The sequence below is a fragment of the Hemiscyllium ocellatum genome, chromosome 35, assembly GCF_020745735.1.
Source record: "Hemiscyllium ocellatum isolate sHemOce1 chromosome 35, sHemOce1.pat.X.cur, whole genome shotgun sequence".
NCBI classification, from domain to species: Eukaryota; Metazoa; Chordata; class Chondrichthyes; order Orectolobiformes; family Hemiscylliidae; genus Hemiscyllium; species Hemiscyllium ocellatum.
This window is the reverse complement of record NC_083435.1, coordinates 25,650,529-25,672,863: the sequence shown is the minus strand read 5'-3', so window position 1 is coordinate 25,672,863 and position 22,335 is coordinate 25,650,529. Positions and strand designations below refer to the sequence as shown.

At 40.9% G+C, this 22,335-nt stretch overlaps 1 protein-coding gene across 1 annotated transcript in view; it reads left to right on the top strand.

The window, feature by feature from the left end:
* The window catches only part of LOC132832576 (complement C4-like), a 155,108-nt gene that overhangs the window by 4,621 nt on the left and 128,152 nt on the right, over positions 1–22,335 (top strand). The window contains exons 2-9 of the mRNA XM_060850669.1: positions 2,975–3,167; positions 3,783–3,963; positions 8,687–8,757; positions 11,782–11,867; positions 13,887–13,969; positions 15,844–15,931; positions 18,997–19,102; positions 21,851–21,980. Coding sequence (XP_060706652.1) covers positions 2,975–3,167; positions 3,783–3,963; positions 8,687–8,757; positions 11,782–11,867; positions 13,887–13,969; positions 15,844–15,931; positions 18,997–19,102; positions 21,851–21,980 — 938 coding nt within the window. The remainder of the gene's footprint in view (positions 1–2,974; positions 3,168–3,782; positions 3,964–8,686; positions 8,758–11,781; positions 11,868–13,886; positions 13,970–15,843; positions 15,932–18,996; positions 19,103–21,850; positions 21,981–22,335) is intronic.

The following is a 22,335-nucleotide window of genomic DNA, read 5'->3' as shown; positions in this document are numbered from 1 at the left end:
GAGGGTCAGTGTGGACTTGATGGGCTGAGTGGCCTGTTTGCACACGAGGAATTCTATTATTCTAAAGAGCTATTCAGAAGGTGCAGTTTTATTAAACACCAAAAATGAAATTTATGGAGTTGAACTTGCAAATATTGTGAACTGTTGTGAAATGTTAGAATCAAATAATTTTACAGTACGGAAGGAGGCCATTTGACCTGCTGTGTCTGTACTGAAAGAGCTACCCAGCCAGTCCCACTTTCCAGCCCCATCTCCATAGCCCTCTAAAGTCTTTCAAATATCCAGTTCTCTTTAGGGACTTCCTATGGAATCCTCCACCACTTTCCCTGACAACTCTCAGAGCAAATAAGTTTCTCCTCATCTCCCTCTGAGCTCTCTTGCTGACAATCTTGAAATAGTGGTGAGGTTAAATCTCTCAATTGTTCTCTACAGGCCGAGGTGCAAGATCAAAGGAAATCGCAGAGTGTGAATGTGAAAGAAGAACTGAAAGAAAACTAAATAAACAAGATTGTTTTTCCTCTCTCACTGCGGCTGGAGTAGACAACGAGATAAATAAATAACTATAAGTCAACACTATTATAGAACCGTACGCATAAAAAATTGTGAAAGATTGTTTACAACGCAGTCAGCTTGACTCAGAAAGATCATTTCCCGAGATTTCTCCATCCTGCCGACATTGACTGTTTTGCAACAATGGATCTATTGTTCTTCCTTCTGTGCTGTTCTGTGCTTATATCTCCAACAGTTCTTTCACCGTTGTAAGTATTTTTATGGATTCTTTAGAGCCCCTTCTAAGTAATCAGTATAATGGGTAACATAAATATGGCTTGCTCCCCTGTCTCGGGAGGTTACAAAAGTGCTTATGCATTCTCCTCACAAGGGCATGGTCTAATTTATGTTTTAAGTCTATGAGAACACCACAGCAAGCTATTGGGTCCTTTCTGTTGGATGCACCATTCTTGAAGATCATGGCCTTTTAAATTGTGGTTTCAGGTCCACTTCCTCGTTTGTTACCCAATTGCTCCCTGTCTTATCAACTAAGTACAAGACAGTGAGGTTTTCAAGTCTAAGATTCTGGAGGGTTTCGAGTGAAAGTTTACATGGAGATGCGGTGTGCCCAGGGACTGGGATGCAAATGATTTTAGATAGCATTCAGGGAATACCAGCTAAGTCCAACAGGGTGGCCTGATATATCCCCTCAGAGTTGGGAGCGTGGTGCTGGAAAAGCACGGCAGGTCGGGCAACATCCAAGAAGCAGGACAATTGACGATTCAGGCATTAGCCCTTCATTGGGAATCATTCCTGATGAAGGGCTTATTCCTGATGAAGGGTTTGTGACCATAACATCGATTTCCCTGCTCCTCGGACGTTAACCTGCTATTGCTTTTCCAGCACCACATTCTAAACTCTGCTCTCCAGCATCGGCAGTCCTCACTTTCTACTGACATACCCCGCCTCAGTTAACAGCACTGAAACATGTGAGATTTATTGCATTCCACTTTGGTGAAATCTTTATCTGTGTAATTCATGGGATATGGGTGCCATTGCCTAAGCCAGCATTTATTGTCTAATCCGAATTGACTAAAACTCAATTTCAAGTCAATCACATTGCTGTGAGTTTGGAGTCATGTATTTGCCAGACCAGGGAAAAAATGGCAGATTTTCTCCCCTTGTAAGATATCAATGAAGTAGGTTTTTTTTTTAGATTAGACTTACAGTGTGGAAACAGGCCCTTCGGCCCAACAAGTCCACAGCGACCCGCCGAAGCGCAACCCACCCATACCCCTACATTTACCCCTTACCTAACACTACGGGCAATTTAGCATGGCCAATTCACCTGACCCGCACATCTTTGGACTGTGGGAGGAAACCGGAGCACCCGGAAGAAACCCACGCTGACACGGGGAGAACGTGCAAACTCCACACAGTCAGTTGCCTGAGTCGGGAATTGAACCCGGGTCTCTGGTGCTGTGAGGCAGCAGTGCTAACCACTGTGCCACCGTGCTGCCCTAGGTGTGTACATTTTTTTTAACAACAAACAACATGGTCGCCATAAGGCTAGCTTTTAATTCCAGATTTTGATGGAATTCAATTTTTGACTGGAACAAAGTCCAATGTCACTATCTGCCATGATGGAAGCCAAATCCAGATCCGCAAAGCATTCACCTGGGATTCTAGGTTGCAATCAGTCATGTTATCAATGCATTCACATTACCCTCCACCTCCCAAATTGCCCACTTAAACTTTCTGCAATGAAGGAGCAACCATTTTTAAAAAGTTGGCTCGTTATGAATTTCAGATGTCTTTGTAACATCAGCAATATGCAAGGCCTTATTTTCATTTTATTGGTGGACTTGGCAGTCCTTGACATCCGGTAGCATTCAAGAGTAATATTTAGCCTCCTGTTGTGCATCAGAGAAGGTAATTATCTGTGTGGCAACAGCATGATAAAACTGGCCAGGGTGCAAAGCCAGCCAACTATTTAAATTTGCCAATCTTCCTACAGTGCAGTTGTCACAATTGCTCTATTGAACCGGGTCAGTTGCAAGCTAGGATGATGGCAAGCAAAATTTCGATCTGAACTGATGAAGACAAAGTGATCCCTCAAAGATGCATTTAATGTAGTTAAACTCAACCAGTCATTTATACCAATTGTTAAGTTACACTTGATGCTGCTATTACGTGTCAATTTGTACAAGGTAAAAGACAACTAGCTAGTCTCAGCTCTAAGTTTTGCAAAGGTTGAACTTAGAGTGGAAGACTTGGGAAATACACATTTAAGTTCCCATGCTTCTCCCATGCTAGTTGTATGTGCTATCATAAGCTCAGGGAAACATTAAAAAAAAGGTGGATCAAGCGGCCAACACTGGAGGAAATCCACCACCATTGTTCTATGCGGATGTGTGTATCCTTCAGTGAAGATGTCCATTTGGCACATTGACTACAGCATGTTTTCTCATTTTTATTTCCCTAGATACTTAATCACTGCCCCCAATATTATTCATGTTGGGGTGCCAGAGACCATCACCATTCAATTGGATGGAATAGAAAAGTCTGTCAAAATCAACGTTTATTTATTGGACACTTTGACATACACACGTTGTTCAGAAGAAGTTGACTTTGAACTAAATGCTGGGAACAACTACCAGGGAATTAAAACTGTGACTGTAAGTTACAATCAGTTTGTGAAAATGAAACTGTACCTGTATGTTCTACCTGGATTCTCTCATGTTTTCTATTTTTCAAAGGACACACTGCCTTAAAAAGTCATTACTATTCTAATATTACCCTTTATTTAGAGAATGATTCAATATAATAATGTGAAAACAACTGAAGGATGAAAAAAAATACAAACATGGGAAGTTTGACAACTTTGGCAGGCATCTACCCACCAGGATACACACAGGAAGTCATGCGTCAAATCATTTCTATAGTTATTGAGTGAACAATAGTTTAAAGAAAGCTTTCCCATTCAGAGGTGAAGAATGCCATTTTTACCAAAGTAACTTAAACAGCATGACGTGCCAAGCCTTAGAACCTGGACCATTTCATGTTTTAGAATACGGTAAATTTAATCTATTGGAAATAGGTAATAGACGGAAACTGTCCTTTTTATGTTTTCCAATGACCAGGTGTGCAACTCTGCTGACACTGTCTGTCCGCTGATACTGTTTTCAGTGACCATATCACATTGTAAATGGGTTACGGTGTGACTCAGTGAAATATTTGAATGAATTAACTAGTTTTACCATTGTTAACCTCCACGATATGAAACCCCACAGGCTCTTCCTCATCCCATCAAGAAGGCTAACATTTGGTCACGTCGAACCAAATATGTTTCTCTTGTTGCTGAATGTCCAGAGCTGTTTACAAAAAGGAGAATGGTTCCAATCCTGCTGTCATCAAAAAAAGGTTACATATTCATTCAGACGGACAAACCAATATATACACCCAATGAAAATGGTGAGTGTGACAACAATGCATACATTTCAATATTTACCTTCACTTAATCATATCCAAAATAAGAACCAAGAGCTGTTTTCACTGCTGACTGAATGGATTCATACAGAATAGATTCTGAAATAAATCTGAGCACTTCCCTTCATTCATCCAGGATTGAAAACTTTTCTTTAACCTTTCAGAAATGTAGCTGCAGGGTGACACAGACTGGGGACATATGGACATCTTGGCTAATGTGTTTGCATGTCAAATTTCACAGTTCCATCTTCCTCTAATATACTGCGATGCCCTTGTCTAGAAGGAATGCACTTACATTTGCCTTAGTATTTAAATGCTCCACTGTGACCATCACTTGAGGCAGATGCTTACAAAGGTGTCAAATCCTCTGAGAGAAGGAAAAACAATCTCCTGTCATCTGCACTTAAATGACAACACCTACTTTTTTAAACAGTACCCCCTAATTCTTGATTCACCTACAAAAGAAAACATCAACATTGTCAAATCAACATTGTCAAGATTGCTCCAAAATTTTACATTTCGATCAAGTCGACATTTTTCCAAACTTCTATGGAAAAAAGTCTAACCTTCCCTCACATAAAATGCATTCAGTGCAAGTAGCAATCTTGTGAACCTCTTCTGAACTGCCCCCAATGTGTTTTCATCCTTCCTTTAATAGGGAGGTCAAAATGGTGCATAGTGTTTACAGCGTAGTCAATTCCTCTTATAATAAAGGATGACATTCAATTAACATTCTGAATAATTTGATGTACCTGTGTTCTCCTATGATACCAGTTCAGGTAACCATAAGTTTTAATTTTGCACTTTGGTTATCCTGGAGCTTAGTTGCTGAATATATTCAAAAAGATTGTAAGTGCCCGTTAACGAAAACATAAAAAAATGTAATTAATGTAAGTAAGTAAAAACAAGGAACCAATCCTTTCTCAACAACACCCTTTGCAGATATTCAATATCAGCGAAGTACATTCCATCTGAACTAATTATTTTCTTACTTCACAGAATCTTTCCACACTGGATAGACCTACAACTTCTTTCCAGTTTTGAGAGTCCAAATTTCTTTTCAGTACTGATATGACACTCCTAAAGACTCACAACCTGGGGATTCTAGAACCTAATTTCTTACCTTTGAAGATCATTATATTCTGCCCTTATAAGGAAAACTGTTCTCCTGCAAAGTGGAAACTTCTTATTTTCTGAACTAAACCTAGTCATGATTTCTGACCATTTGTTTTTCTGTATGAACTAATTCTTAGTATAGTAAGCACTTTATCAATTATTTTTACCGGGACCAGTCTATGTATTTAACATTAGTGACATGCTATCTTGTACATGATGTATTCAGTTCACACTCCAAGCAATTTTCTGACCTCTTTTATTAAAAAGAATATATTCATAGAACTAAATGTGAAAACTAATTCACTATACTTTAAAATACATATGATAATTATATATTATACACGTTTAATATAGTACTAACATTTAAGACACATGCATGAGAACACATTGTTCTTCCTGCACCTCTGAATTCTATAGGCCTTCACTATTTCGGCAATGCTTTGTGTCACATCATTTCCCAGGTTATACTCCATCTATAGATTTTTGCCCAGCTGCTCAACCTATCTATATGCATCTGCCATTTCCTATGTGTTCTTCCTGATACACATCTCTGTGTATCTTTGTATCATTTGAAAAAAAAGGTAATCATGACTTCACTCCTCTTATCCATCCTAATGACTGTAAGAAGCTAAGAGTCAGAACAGAATCCATGTCATATTCTGCCAATTAGCAAGGTACACATTTAGGACTTTGCTCTGTTCTCTTCCATCACAGCAAATCTTCTATCCATATTCAGATGTTGCATCCTACACCATGCGCTCCTACTTTGCACATTAATCATTTAAGTGGTGCTCTGTTAAGTTCCATTTGGAAATTTGGGTATGGTAGTAGCCTGACAGACTCCTCTTTATCCACAGCACATATTACTGCTTCAAAACAACTCAAATAAGTTGGCTCAGCTTGATAAGATGTAAAATATGAGATCCTGAGGAATTGTGACAGGGTTGATGAGGAGACTGCTTTCTTTTGTGGGAGACTCTTTGAACCAATCACCAATGCTGGCAGGCAAGGTGGTCAGTGTTAAAAATAACTGTCCACTGGTCCATAAATCAACCAACTTCTTGTTACCAGCAAAAGCTGCATTGGTGAACCCCATCAGATCCACATTTTCTGCAATTCAGTTTTCAAATATTGCTTGTTCAACCAGTTGTTTGCACTGTGTTGTTCAGGCTACATGCTTTCAAAACTGCAACCACACCTGCAACCATATTTTTGACATGGAGACTCGACTGCTCCTAGGTGCAAGTCCAGACAACATTCCCACTTGCCGACAGAATCCACTTGCCGACCAATCAGCACCAGTTTTACAAGCACTATAACTGGCTATTTCCATTGAGGCTTTGTATTCTTGTGATTCTGTTCTAATGAGTGCAAGAAGGAAAGCACGCATATGTCAGCTTCTCCAGCAGCCTTTGAGCAAGAGGTGCTCCCCGATGTTTGCCTGTTTCCACAAGCTCTTTCCATTTCCAGCATTTGCTTTGGATAGCCTGGCACTATTCTTCTTTCCATAGATCACTTGACACACCTCTGCATTCAACTTAGTCAACTTAGGTCGCACTTTTCAAACACTGTTCCAGTTCCCTTCAGTGACCAGCAACCACACTCCCCAACCCAATCAGCTTCCTCTGCCAGCCAGCTGCTATAGGAGGGTTGTTATTAAACTGGAGGGGATGCAGAAAAGATTTACATGAATGTTGTTGTGAACTACAGAACAGCCTCGATTATCTAACAGACGGAGAGTAATTTGTTCGGATAACTGATCGTTTGGATTCCCTCACCCCTGCTGCTACAAGGTTCCTATTACTTTCAGCATGTCACTCGCCCATCCCCACCAGGACCTCTGTGCATTTGTAGGCTGTCAGTGGTGGTTTAAAGATCAGGCTCTCAGTTGGGGTGCCTGGTGTCGATCGGTGGTCAGTGGTTTGTGGGCAAGCTGTGTTGTGATGAAGAGCAGGAGGGACAAACTCTTCCTGAGGTTCCCCCAAAAACCACAGCCATGGAAGGGCCGGACAGTCATTTCTTAGGCCAGTGAGGCCCTTGTCACCCCGACTCCTCACAGATGGCCTCTTGTGATCTTTCCACTGTGTCCTCTTGCTATCTCTCTGGCATTTCCTCTCGCGATCTCTCCTCCACATCCTCTCGTGATCTCTCCTCCCTTATTGGTTAACAAAGTGTGACCGTTCAGCACAATAAGAACTTGGTTGGATAATCCAAAATTCAGATAACTGATGTTCAGATAATCAAGGTTACACCATCAAGGGTTTGGGTGCTAAGGAGAGGCTGGATAGGCTGGGATCTCTTTCCCCGGAGTGTAGGATGTTGAGGGATGACCTTTTAGAGGTTTGTGCTGGGCATAGGTAAGGTGAATAGCAAATCCCTTTTCCCTAGTGTAGGAGAGTTGAAAAGTAGGGGGCATATTTTTAAGGTGAGAGGAGAAAGATTTAATAGGGACCTGAGGGGCAATTTTCTCATACAGAGGCTGGTTTGTATATGGGATGAAATGCAAGAGGAAGTGATCAATACAGGTACATTACAACATTTAAAAGACATTTGGATGTGTACATGGACAGGCAAGATTTTGGGGGATATGGCCAAATGCAGGGCAAATGGGACCAAATTAGTTTAGGATTAAGGTCAGCATGGACAAAATGCACTGAATGATATGTTTCCATGCTGTATGACTCAATGACTATTCTAGTGAAACCCATTGAAACAAAGTTCGGAAGAAGTCTATGAAGGTAAAAAGACTTACATCGGTTGCTTTATATGATTTCCAAAAGCCCAAAAGGATAGAAATCAAGTGGGTTTCTATCCTTTCCATAACAGGATATCGATTTGCAGTTTTTTCAATAACACCTGTAATGTGTATTGAAATGTCCCCAGACACTGCAAAGGACGTTGACACTGAGACAGTGGACAGTCAAATGACCATAAATGTGAGTAACGTCGCAGGTCTCAAACAGCAATAACAGGAGCAAAGAGAATTAAAAAGGAAGAGGTACTGAAGATATTCATTCCAGACCCTTGTGCCTAAACAGCTGGATGCACAACATCAATGGAGAAATAATGAAACACGGAATTGTAAACAGGTCAGAATTGCTGGACGGCAGAGATCCTAAAGGTCAGGGAATTTCAGGCAGCAGCAGTGTTTCTAACAGTAGGGAAATGAGTGCTGTAAGTCATGGTGCAGATAGATGGACTCTATCCTCTCCCTACTCATATGAACAAGATAGGTTTTATGTTCAAATGTAAAATAACATTTCTGAGTCCAAATACATACATAATGCTCTTTCATATGCCATTGAAAACTTAAGACTTTCAAGAGGGTGTGTGGCACTCCAGAAGGCATTGGATAATCATTTCAGTAACAATAATGCGAAAGGATGTGAGAAAGACACAGAAGATTGGCACTAGATAATGATATTCATTTAACCAGTAGTGCAGATATGATGGACAGAATAGCTTCCTCCTGAGCTGTAACAGATCTGTGATTCTATGATTCCACGAATTCCATAAAATTCCATTTACACTTCCCTTAACCTTACAAACCAATGTGTTGACTAGAGTCCATTTGTTTCGTTTTGTGTTACAGTTCAGTTCAGGATCTTTACCCTTGACAATTACATGCGACCAGTAGATGAGACAATCAGAATAACTACATACGTAAGTACATTTGGATATTATATGGCAGCAACCTCACACTTCTTAAATATATTTCATGACTCCAGTAGAACAGATAATGTAAATTTGATCGTTGATTCGCTTTGCTGCATTCATTCATTCGTAATCAATGATGCCCAGTGTTTGCATGGTGCTAAGAGTTTAAGGTGGCACAGTGGTTTAGTGGTTAGCACTGCTACCTCAGTGCATAAGAGACCTGGGTTCAATTCCAACCTCAGGAGAGTGTCTATGTGGAGTTTGCATGTTCTTCCTGTGTCTGTGTGGGCTTCACCTCCATAATCCAAGTAAATGCGGGTTGACCATGAAAAATATGGGGTGGGAAACACTTTGGAGGGTTGGTGTGATCTGAATGGCCTGCTTCTACACTGTAGGGATTCTGTAATGATTTAACATGATATCTCTGAAGTGCAATCGTGCGATTTTGTTATGCACCCATTTTCAGTTTATGATGCATTAACAGACAGAAAGAGTTGCAAATGTGATAGGTCACCTTTTGAAAACTCATCTTCATGTGATCTAGACAGCACTGGTAAAGCTAACATTTATTGTCTATCCTTGATCGCCCTTGAACTGATGTGATGCCATGCCATTTCAGAGGGCAGTTAAGAGTCAGGCACGCTCCTCTGGGTCTGCAGTCACATCTCGACCTGACCGGGCAAGGACAGCAGATTTCCATCCCTAAAGGACATTAGTGAACCAAAGTTTGTTTTTGTACAAGTATAAAAAAAGGTGCATGGTCACCATTTTGGATGAGCTTTCACAAAAACCCTGGAAGTTTCATGACCGCCATTATGAACCTAAGTTTGCATTCTAAGGTTTTGTGAACATGATGTCTATGAATGAATATTTGAATCAAAACGTTCATGTCTTCAGGTAGGAGACTTTGATTAGTACTGAGAAAGGTCAAGTCATAAAGGTTCAATTGAACTATTCTTCCTTTACAGAGAGGTGATAGTTTGATTTGATTTACTGTTGTCACATGCAGCAAAGTACAGTGAAAAGTTTTGTTTTGTGAGCAGTAGAGGAAGGCCATAGCAAACAAGGAGGTACAGATCGGAGGCTGGTTTGACAAAGCGAGGTACACAAGGTTATGACTGCAAAGCAAGATCAACCATCAGTTTGAAATTAGAGAGGTTGATTTAACAGTCGACTGAACCTGTCAGTGTGTGTGTTTCAAGCTTCTGTACCTCCGCCTGAAGAAAGAGGTTGGAAGATTAGGTGCATTACTCAGGGGTAAATGTAAGGGAATGGGTCTGGATTTAGCTTTACCAGTGGTGTCCAGATCCCATGAAGATTATTTTTCAAAAGGTAGCCTGTCTTCAGAGGTCAGTGTATCATTGGGTAAGAGGAGTCTTTGATGATGTTGACACCCTTTCTGCAGCAATGAGAAGTAAAGGTGGGCTCTATGGATGGGAGGTTGGCTTCTGTGATTCTCTGGGCTATGCACAGAACTTTCTGTGATTTCTTACAATCCTGGGCAGAGTAGTTGCTGTACCAGGCTGTTACTCACCTGGATAGAATGCTTGATGTTGGGCACTGGTAAAAGTTTAACCCAAGGGTCACCAACTCAGGTGAGGGGAAAGGTTGAGAAGAGCAAACCATCAAAGCATCCTCAACCAGTGTGGAACTGAGCATATTCTGTTAAGTGTCACAAGCCAGCTATCCAGCTAATGTGCCAACATTGTATTGCGTTGGGCAGCATGGTGGCTCAGTGGTTAGTATTGCTACCTCACAGCACCAGGGACCTGGGCTCGATTCTAGCCTCAGGTGACTGTCTGTGTGGAGTCTGTGCATTCTCCTTGTGTCTGTGTGGGTTTCCTCCCTCAATCTAAGGATGTGCAGGGTAGGTGGATTGGCCATGCTAAATTGGTCAGGAATGTGTGTAGATTAGGTGCATTACTCAGGGGTAAATGTAAGGGAATGGGTCTGGATTTAGCTTTACCAGTGGTGTCCAGATCCCATGAAGATTATTTTTCAAAAAGTAACCTGTCTTCAGAGGTCGGTGTAAACTTGATGGGCTGAATGGCCTGTTTCCACACTGTAGAGATTTTTTTTAAGTCTTCTTCAGCAGATCTGAATGACAACATGCCTCTTTGATCTTCTCAGTAAAGTTTTGAAGTGTTTCTCCTGATTCATGCACTAGAATCTTGGCAGCAAGGGGAGCAGGGGTCCAAACTGTCAACAGTGAGGAATGTCCTGAGGTCAGAAAATAAAACATTCGAAATGACAGCAAATTCTACCACAGAGAAGCAGACTCTGAGGTCAAATAAGTAATAACAAAATTATAAGGTGGTTGGACGGAGTAATTAGGGTGAAACTGTTTCAGCTCATAAAAGAAACAAAATCAAGAAAGCACACCTTAAAGTGTACAAATAAAGAAAGGTGCTTGTGAGATAGAAAAATATGCCATGCAATGAGATATTCGGACATGGAATACACTGTGGGACGATTGTGGAGAAATGAGGTTTGACTGAGGGATTCAAGAGTACATTGGATGGTTATTTAGATAATAATAGTCTGCAGGGATGTGGGGAAAGGTCGGGGTTTGGGCAACGGAATCAGTGCAGGCACGATGGGCTGAATGACCTCATCTGCAAATGTGTTGCTGGTCAAAGCACAGCAGGCCAGGCAGCATCTCAGGAATAGAGAATTCGACGTTTCGAGCATAAGCCCTTCATCAGGAATCATCCAACCAGGACAACCTGTACCGACTGATCCCACACGGACTCCGAACTACATTCCAACCAACAAAATTTGGATCCAACCAGGACAACCTGTACAATTCTCTATTCCTGAGATGCTGCCTGGCCTGCTGTGCTTTGACCAGCAACACATTTGCAGCTGTGATCTCCAGCATCTGCAGACCTCATTTTTTACTGAATGACCTCATTCTGTGCTGTACCAATTCTGTGAGAGACTTCCATATAACATTGTCAAGTTTGAGCCGTATTGAGAGCCAGAGCTGTAATTACGTCTAAAATTAAATGTATCACTTTCCCCTGTTAGAACTCCAGAGGTATGCAGTTTCCCAGCTGTTTATTGAAGTCAAAATACGGATTGTCCCGGAAGCTAAAGATTCCAGATATCGCAAAGTGAGTTGCAAGAATATTTCAATAGTGCCTGTATTTGTTCAACTTTTCTACTTATTTTTATAATTCATTAACATGCACATGCCAGTTTTTGGTAATGACATGCCCATTATGGACTAATAGGCTAGATAAAGCTAAAAGAACAAGCTGCTATCCTCGACTGTAAATCAATGAAAACATTAACAACTGATTCTAATATTACTACATACACATTTTCAATAGTAAATTGTGAAAGCTAAGAACCAAAACTAAATAACGAAAAGTGAATCCAGATCCAATCATCGTCAACTGCATCATCAATAATCTTTCTCACACCATAATTCAGAGTTGGACTCTTCATGATTATTTCACAACGTTCAGCGTTATTTCTTGATACTGCAGGATCATTTGTCTGCATGCAGCAAGACCTGGTTACATTTCAGGTGATATGTGCTAAGCAATGCACATACCACACAAATGCCAGGCAACGACAATCTCCAACAAGTGGCAATCTATGCATCATTCCTTAACATTCAGTGAAATGACCATTACCTAACACCCCACTAAAATCCAATATTTCCCAATAAGCTATCCATCACCTACAAGGCATAAGCCAGGCAAGTGATGCATCAGGTCCCACTTTCCTGGATGATTGCAGCTCCAGCAATGCACAAGGAATTCACTAGATTAAATTCCCTACAGTGTGGAAACAGGCCCTTCAGCCCAACCAGTCCATACCGATCCTTCGAAGAGTAACCCACCCAGACCTACTACCCTCTGACTTATGCACCTATCGGCACTTTAGCATAGCCATTTTGCCTGACCTGCACATCTTTGGACTGTCGAAGGAAATCGGAGCACCCGGAGAAAACCCACGCAGACACGGGGAGAATGTGCAAACTCCATACAGTCACCCGAGGCTAGAATTGAACCTGGAACCCTGGTGCTGTGAGGCAGTAGTGCCAACCGCTGAGCCACCGTGCCACCCCAGAAATATCATCGAGACATATTAGTGTTAATCCCACCAAGAGAGATAGTGAATTCTAAATTCAAATCTAATTTATAAGTTTTTAAAAAACTAGTCCAAAGGCAACCATAAAACCATTAACGATTGTGATAAAAATCCATCTGGTTCACTAATGTTCTGTTGGGGAAGGAAATCTGTCATCCTCACCAAATCTGGCAATCATGTGACTCACATCAATGTGGTTTATTATTAACTGCCCTTTGACATAGTCCTAGAAATCCATCCAGTTCCAAGGCCAAATAAGGGAATGTTAGCTCAGCCAGTGATGTCAACATCCCATGAATTGAAAAAAAAAACAAGGTTTAAATTATTATATTGACAAAACAGTTCACTTGTTTGTCAGCACATTCCTCAGCAGTCATCCATCACAATCTTGACTTATGCCCAGCTTTTGTTAATTTTTACAGCTAGAGACAGGTTCATGCACCATGAAACTACCTTTCAGTTCATGAAAACCTGCTCTCCAATCACTAAAAAGAGTTAGACATCCTACAGGGGAAGACAGCCAAGAGTGTAATAGATGAAAAACTGATTTGGGTATTAGCAGAGAATGGCTCCACCCATAAAGTGGCACGGCCGCTCAGTGGTTAGCACTGCTGCCTCACAGCACTAGAGACCCAGGTTCAATTCCAGCATCAAGCGGCTGTCTGTGTGGCATTCGCCCATTCTTCCCGTGTCTACTGGGCTTCCACAGGGAGCTCTAGTTTCTCCCACAGCCCAAAGGTGTGCAGGTTAGGTGATTGTCTGTGCTAAATTGCCCCATAGTGTACAGGTAGGTTGGCTATGGAAAATGCAGGAATAGAGTAGTGGGACATGTGTCTGGGTTTGGGTGAGATACTCTTCAGAGGGTCAGTGCAAACCCAATTGGTCAAATGGCTCCTTTCTGTACTGCAGAGATTCTATAAGCACTGTCAATTAGACTTCAATGGAATCAGGCATCAGAAGTAGCGTATAACCAGAAACTTCCATATTGTACAGTTCTCTCGTGATGCTAAATACTGTTCTTTCATCAACAGGCCTGGCAACTGGCGCATTGAGGTGCAGTTTGCGGATTCACCGATGTCCATGGTGTCTGCACAATTTGAGGTCAAGGAATTCGGTAACCCTCATTAACAATTTACGCTTAAAACACATGTGTTCCAGTAAATGTGGGCAGGGAGAAGAGAATGATTCAAATGTGCATAAAATTACCTTGGGTTGTTAACTGAGGCATTTGTTTTTGCCAATTATATACTAAATCCATAAGCTACATACCTTTTGCACGGTACTGACTCCCACAGTGAGTTCTTATGGAATAAAGCCCACAGGACTTGAGACTAACAACAGCTGGTTATAAATGCATGGAAACATTTCACATCTTAACAAGACATATAAGACCAATATTCAGACATGGGCTTGGTATCTGTAATCACACCTTTGAAACTACACAAATTAGATGAAATTGATGAAGACTTTTTAAAAAAAAATAAGGCTTAGTGCTTTCCACTTCACCAGGTACTTCTGTACCTTTTTTATTGTATGTTGAAGAACAATGCATGTAGTTCATATTCTAAAACAATAGGAACAATATTATTGCACTGGAGAGGGTTCAGAAGACACTTCTCAGAATATTATCAGGTAGGGAAGCTTTGAGTTATAAGGAAAGGTTGGATAGGCTGGGACTGTTTTCACTGGAGCTTAGGAGGTTCACAAGGGACTTTACAGAAGCTTATGCAATAAGGGGCATATGTAGAATTAACGATAGATGATTTCAAGACTAGGGGCTACATTTTTTAAGTTGGAGAGAAGAGAGATTTTTAAAAAAGACAGGATTAGATTATTTAGATTAGATTAGATTAGATTACTTACAGTGTGGAAACAGGCCCTTCGGCCCAACAAGTCCACACCGACCCACCGAAGCGTAACCCACCCAGACCTATTCCCCTACATTTACCCCTGCTCCTAACACTATGGGCAATTTATCATGGCCAACTCACCTGACCTGCACATTTTTGGACTGTGGGAGGAAACCGGAGCACCCGGAGGAAACACACGCAGACACGGGGAGAATGTGCAAACTCCACACAGACAGTCACCTGAGGCGGGAATTGAACCCGGGTCTCTGGCGCTGTGAGGCAGCAGTGCTGACCACTGCTAACCCAAGAGGGGCAACTTGTTTTGCGCAGAGGGTCATTTGCATGTGGAATGAACTTTCTGAGGAAGTGATGGACATGGGCACAGTTATAATGTTTAAAAAACATTGTATATGAATAGGAAAGGTTTGGAGGGATAAGGGCCAGGGGTAGGCAGGCGGGACTAGTTCAGTTTGGGATTGAAAAGGGTCTGTTTCCATGTTGTATGGCTCTCTCTAGCAGCGTCAACGTTATTGTCTTTGAAATTTGAGCAGGATGTCACTACAAGAAAAGTGAATGATCAAAAGTAAATTTAGCAATCTATTTCGAACACGATATATATGTCAAGTTTCATAAAGACTTAACTTTCAGAAAAATGTTAACTGATCAGTGCCTGGAAAGGTATGATTTATATTGTGAATGTAATGCTCAAAAGCAAGTAGCATTGATTTCAATATGTTTTTCCTTTGTTGAGGGAAACACCTTTCTGTGAAACACAATTGGGTGTTCTAAGTTGGGAATTACATAGAATTCCATAATATAATTTAGCATATTGTGCCCACGTATGTAGATCTAGCAATAAACTCACCTTTTATATTTACCACCATGGCAGAGACTACTGACCAAATAGGAAGCAAATTGGAATGACTAATAATACATAGACCACTTAGAAAGGTCGCAAAATATTACAATAACCCCTTAACAATTGTGTTAGCAATATATTAACTGAAGCATGTAAACTGTTGGAGTGTTCTCTGATCTTTGGGATGAACATTTCTGAAGCTCTGTGTTTTTCCATTATGCTTGTTTGCTACGGATTTCCTAAGTTATTTTTCAGTAAAGAGAAAAAAACGTTTCTTAGTTCTCCCCAGTTTCAATGTCGTGGTGAAGTTGGAACATATGTTTTATCTGATAACAAACGATGAATTCAAATTTGAAATCTCGGCACGGTAAGTAAAATATGACGATCTGATTAAATAGTCCTGTTAAAATGACCAAGCATAGTTTGTGTACTGTAGGGCTTTCATCTCCATGATTATTGAAAAGCATTAAACTTTAAGATTATTTATGGTTATGATTTGATGTGTGCTGAACCGCTTTCCCCACACTTTATGAAATTCAGTTCTATTTTAAATCTTAGAGAAAAAACTAACTGGATTTAATTTGTTGATGTCCTATTGAATTTCATTGCCAAGTTTTGAAGTCATAGAGTTGAAGTCATAAAATCCCTAAAAGTGTGAAAACAGGCCATTCAGCCCAACAAGCCCAATCCAACCCTCTGAAGAGTAAGTAACCCACCCAGACACATTGCCCTATGTTTACCCCTGATTTATGCACCTGAACACTATGGGGCAATTTAGCATGGTCAATTCACTGATAACTGCACATTTTTGGACTGTGGGAGGAAACCCACGCAGACATGGGGAAAATATGCAAACTCCACACAGACAGTCACCTGAGGCTGGAACCGAGCCTGGATCCCTGGAGCTGTGAGACAGTAGTGCTAACCACTGAGCCACTGTGCTGCCCGTGATATCATAAAACATAGAAATAGGCAATTCAGCCCACCATATCTATTTCAACCAACAAACACCAAACCATACTAATCCCATTTACCTGCACTTGGGCCATGGTCTAACATGCCCTGGCATTTTAAGTATTTGTCCAGATGTTTTTGTTGGATCTATTAATATCCACCAACCAATTTAGGGTGCTCACAAGATACTGAATATTATAGTTATAGTTAATTTTCAAATGGTTACAAATGTCTGTGGTTCAAATAATATTCTGTAGTGAGTTTAAACACGTACCTGTGTCTACTCCTGTGGAAAACATGAAAAATGTCTTTTGTTGGTTTCATATTTGTCATAGACTATCAGCCAGCCTCAAACATCAAAACTGTGGAGTAACAATCCAGGAATATGCCAACATGACTTCACTTCAACTAATTTTAATAATGATTAATGAAAAGCTGCAAACATTTTTTTCTGTATTTTCACTTCAACTTAGTTGAGCTTTTTGAAGAAGTAAGGCATTCGACAAGGTTCCCCATGGGAGACTGGTTAGCAAGCTTAGATCTCATACAGGGAGAACTAACCATTTAGGTACAGAACTGGCTCAAAGGTAGAAGACAGAAGGTGGTGGTGGTGGATGGTTCCTTTTCAGACTGGAGGCCTGTGACTAGTGAAATGCCACAAGAATCAGTGCTAGATCCTCTCTTTTCATCATTTATGTAAATGATTTGGATGTGAATACAGAAGGTACCAGCAGTAATTTTGCAGCTGACTCCAAAGTTGGAGGTGTAGTCGACAGCGAAGAAGGTTACTTCAGATTACAATGGGATCTTGATCCAATGGGCCAATGGGCTGAGGAGTGGCAGATGGAGTTTAATTTAGATACATGCGAGGTGCTGCATTTTGGAAAAGCAAATCAGGGCAGGACTTATACACTTAATGTTAAGGTCCTGGGGAGTACAGGTTCATAGTTCATAGTTCCTTGAAAGTGGAGTCCCAGATAGACAGGATAGTGAAGAAGGCATTTGGTATGCTTTCCTTAATTGGTCAGAGCACTGAGTATAGGAGTTGGGAGATCATGTTGTGACTGTACAGGACATTGGTTAGGCCACTTTTTGAATACTGCACGCAATTCTGGTCTCCTTCCGAAAGAAAGGATGTTGTGAAACTTGAAAATGTTCAGAAAAGATTTAAAAGGATGTTGCCAGGGTTGGAGGGTTTGAGCTACAGGGAGAGGCTGAACAGGCTGGGGCTGTTTTCCTTGGAGCATCGGAGGCTGAGGGGTGACCTTATAGAGGTTCATCAAATCATGAGAGGCATGGATAGGGGCAATAGGCAAAGGCTTTTCCCAGTCCAAAACTAGAGGGCATAGGTTTAGGGTGAGAGGGGAAGAATTTAAAAGGGACATACAGGGCAACATTTTCATGCAGAGGGTGGTGTGTCTATGGAATGAGCTACCAGTGGAAGTGGTGGAGGCTGGCACATTTGCATCATTTAAAAGGCATCTGGTTGGGTATATGAATTGGAAGCGTTCAGAGGGATATGGGCCAAATGCTGGGAAATGGGACGAGATTAATTTAGAATATCTGGTAGGCATGAACAAGTTAGACCGAAGGGTCTGTTTCCGTGCTGTACATCTCTAGGACTCGATAAGAGATTTGGGTCCACATGTTTTGGTGGCCAAATATAAAGTATTGATCAGTTTGAAGCATTTAACAAGTGCAGTAGTCCTACCCCCAGCTGATGGATTTTGAGAGAGCTCTAAATTCTATATGATGATATTTTAATGTTGCATTCTTCCCTCGTGCAACTGATCAATGAGTTATTGGGAAACTGATTCATATTGCTTATTCCTTCTGTACTCTGTGGAGACAAACTGCAATGCACCTACTCGGGAGTTAAGCGAAACAGAGGCAGAGACAACAGTCGGATCTAAAACAACTGAGTTGTTAGGATCCTGAGGGAGGATATATTGGTCTTGGAGGGAGTACAGCATAGATTTACAAGAATGATACTCAATCTTCAGGAGTTAAGTTGTGAGAAGATATTACACAAATTAAGACTATTTTCTTTAGCATTTAGAAGGTTAAAGGTGGTTGGAAAGATGTTTTCAAGATATTAACTGGAAAAATCAGGTAGACAAAGATAAAATATTTCCACTAGTTGGGGATTCTACAACTAAGGTACATATTCTGAGAACTAGGGCTAGACCATTCAGAAGAAGAACTTCTACACACCAAAGGTGGTAGAGGTTTGGAACTCTCTTCCACAAACAACAGTGGCTCTTGGATCAAAATTAATTTCAAAAATGGTTATGGATATTTTTTATAACAAGAACAGGTATGAAGGGATATGGGCCAAAGACTCCATATGGAGTCAGGTCATAGATCAGGCTCAAGGAGCTGAATGGCCTACTCCTGTTCCTGTGATCGTCTTTTTCTCCGTAGGAATAGAGTTTTTATTTTCACTCAGTACATCTCCCGGTTGATTATTTATTAAAGACATACATATGGCAAGGCGGTGGAAGGAATGGCTTATGTGAGATTCGGAATTATTGACAACATGAAGAATCACACCTATATTCGGGGCCTAGAACAGCAATTGCAGGTAAGAATATTCTGACCTTAAAAACTGTCACTGACCAATGAGAAGCTTTGCATAAACATCAGAAATCCCAAATTAAGATGGTGTGAAACTTGAAAGAGTTCAGAAAAGATTTACAAGGATATTGACAGGGTTGGAGGACTTGTGCTATAGGGAGAGGCTGAACAGGCTGGAGCTGTTTTCTCTGGAGTGTCGGAGGCTGAGGGGTGACCTTATAGAGGTTTATAAAATCACGAGGGGAATGGATAGGATAAATAGACTAAGTCTCTTCCCTGGGATGAAGTTGTCCAGAAGTAGAGGGCATAGGTTTTGGGTGAGAGGGGAAAGATATATAAGAGAGCTAAGGGGCAATGTTTTCGCACAGACGGTGGTACATGTATGGAATGAGCTGCCACAGTAAGTGGTGGAGGCTATTGCGATAGCAACATTTAAAAGGGATCTGGATGGGTATATGAATAGGAAGGGTTTGGAGGGATACGGTTTGGATGCTGGCAGGTGGGACTAGATTGGGTTGGGATATCTGGTAGACATGGACGGGTTTGACCAAAGGGTCTGTTTCTGTCCTGTATATCTGTTTGCAAACCCCTCCATCACCCGAAGCCACCATCATTCTGTCACCACTTCCAACTCCACAACACTGGGATGTCTGAGCTGATTTCTCTTCCCCAGTGTCTCGATTCTCTTCCCTATGTCTTGCCTTACTCTTACAAGACACTCATTTAAAACTAGTCCTTTGCTCCACCTTTGTTCATCTCACCTAACTTTGACCTATTTGGCTAAGTTACATGCTTCACTTTAAGATGCTCCTGAGAAGTATTTTGAGAGTTTTATAGATTCACCATAGAAAATTTTCTCTGGATGCATCACGGCTTGGAAAGCCAGGGCTGTAAGAAACTACAAAGAGTTGTGAACACAGCTCAGTCAACCTTTCATCCATTGACTCCATCTATACAGCCCCTGCCTCGGGAAGGCATCCAGCATCATCAAAGACCCCTCCCACTCACGGATATAATCTCTTCCAACCTCTTCCATCAGGCAGAAGATACAAAAGCTGAAACACACACAGCAACAGATTCAAGAACAGCTTCTTCCCTGTTGTTATTTGATTTCTGAATGGAACCCAATAAATGTAAATTTAATATTGAGCTTGCTGTTTGTTCACCTTCTCTGCAGCTGTAATATTGTTTTGCACACTGTTCTATTACCCTACCGTACTTTGTGTGGTATGGTCAGCCTGCACTACACGCAAAACAAAACTTTTCACTGTACTTTGATACATTCGATAATAATACACCAAATCAGAAATGCTTCTATTGGGTTAGAGGTTTACAAAATTATGAGGGGCATGAATTGGGTAAAAAGGCAAAGTCTTTTCCCTGGGGTTGGGGGAGCCCAGAACTAGAGGGCACAGGTTTTAGAGTGAGAGGGGAAAGATATAAAAGAGACCTAAGTGGCAAGTTTTTCAAACAGAGGGTGGTATGTGCTCTGTTTCCATGCTCTACATCTCGATGACCCTATAAATACAATGGTTTGGACATGTGTGCAATGTTGTGACAAAAGATAAATGACTGAACACACGTTATAGACACTGTCAGATGCTTCATTCGTGGACTTCAATGAAATTGAATAATGTATTCCCTTTCCCTTGCAAACTCGGTGCTATTTTTTACCCAACACATGGTTTAGTGCATTATTGTGTATGAGTAATCACACAACACCAGGTTACAGTCTAACAGGTTTATTTGGAAGCACTAGCTTTTGGAGCACTGCTCCTTCATCAAGCAGCTGTGGAGTTGGATCATAAGAAACAGAATTTATAGCAAAAGATCACAGTGTCATGCAACTGAAAGAATATATTGAACAAACTTAGATTGCTGTTAAGTCTTTTATCTTTTAGAATGGGTTCCAGGTTTCGGTTCATTAATATGTAAATCCCAGGACTTCTTTCAAGTCACACTCTCAAGATAGCTTAAGGTTTTATATGTTAAAAAAGTAACATCTTAGGTCAGATAATGCATTAAGTGTGAAGTTAGAGTCTGTATCCCAATCTTGAGTCAGACAGGTTCTATTTCCAAAGTAGGAATTTATAAAATGTTCCACGGATTGACTGCCTGCAGGTTGTGTGTTTTCTGAACAAAATAAAATGTACTATATCTGCAATTACAATTGCAATTGTAAATAGAATGAGTCTGTCTTAAGACTGGGATACAGATAGACTCAAACCTCATACAATGCGACATCGTCTGAGCTGAGATGTCACCTTTCCATTCAGAAATCAAATAACCTTAAGTTATCTCAACAATGTGACTTGAAAGAAGTCCTTAGATTTACATATTAATGAACCAAAACATGCAACTCATTCTAAAAAATGAAAGATTTAGCAGCAATCTAGGTTTGTTCAATATATAATTTCAGTTGCATGACCACTTTAACTTTTTTTTGCTATAAATTCTCTGTCTTATGGTCCTGCTCCACAGCTACCTGATGAAGAACCAGTGCTTGGAAAGCTAGTGCTTCCAAATACTGTAAACCTGTTGGATTATAACCTGTTGTTGTGTGATTTTTACCCCAGTTCAACGCCCGCACCTCCACATAATGTGCATTAGTAACCAGTGTGGCTTCATATCCTCATTTATACACTGTAGAAATTGCAATATAAATCAGTTAGGCAAAGGCATAAAAGGGGAAGGTGAGGTAAAATGAACGCTCGGAAGCATAAACTGAAAATATAATATTGTTGCTCATTTCTAGATCAAGCGTGGATCAGCAGCATCTTCACTGACAACTGCAGATCTGGAAAGAAAACTCAAAACATTCGGGAAAATGAATGACTTTGTGGGGTACCATCTCCATATGGCAGTTACAGTTTTAGAAACAGCCAGTAAGTTAGCTCATCATTGCTCTATCCGTTTTCATCATCATTTTCCAGCTATGGGCAAAGATAATGCACACCATATTATATCTTACTTATCCTCTGATTACTGGTCGATGTTCTGTCACCCTTAAAGGTGGATAAATCCCCAGGACCAGATCAGGTGTACCCTAGAACTCTCTGGGAAGCTAGGAAAGTGATTGCTGGGCCTCTTGTTGAGATATTTGTATCATCAATAATCACAAGTAATGTTTTGGAAGACTGGAGGTTGGCTAATGTGGTGCCATTGATGAAGAAGGATGGTAAGGACAAGCGAGGGAACTGTAGACCAGTGAGCCTGATGTCGGTGGTGGGCAAGTTATTG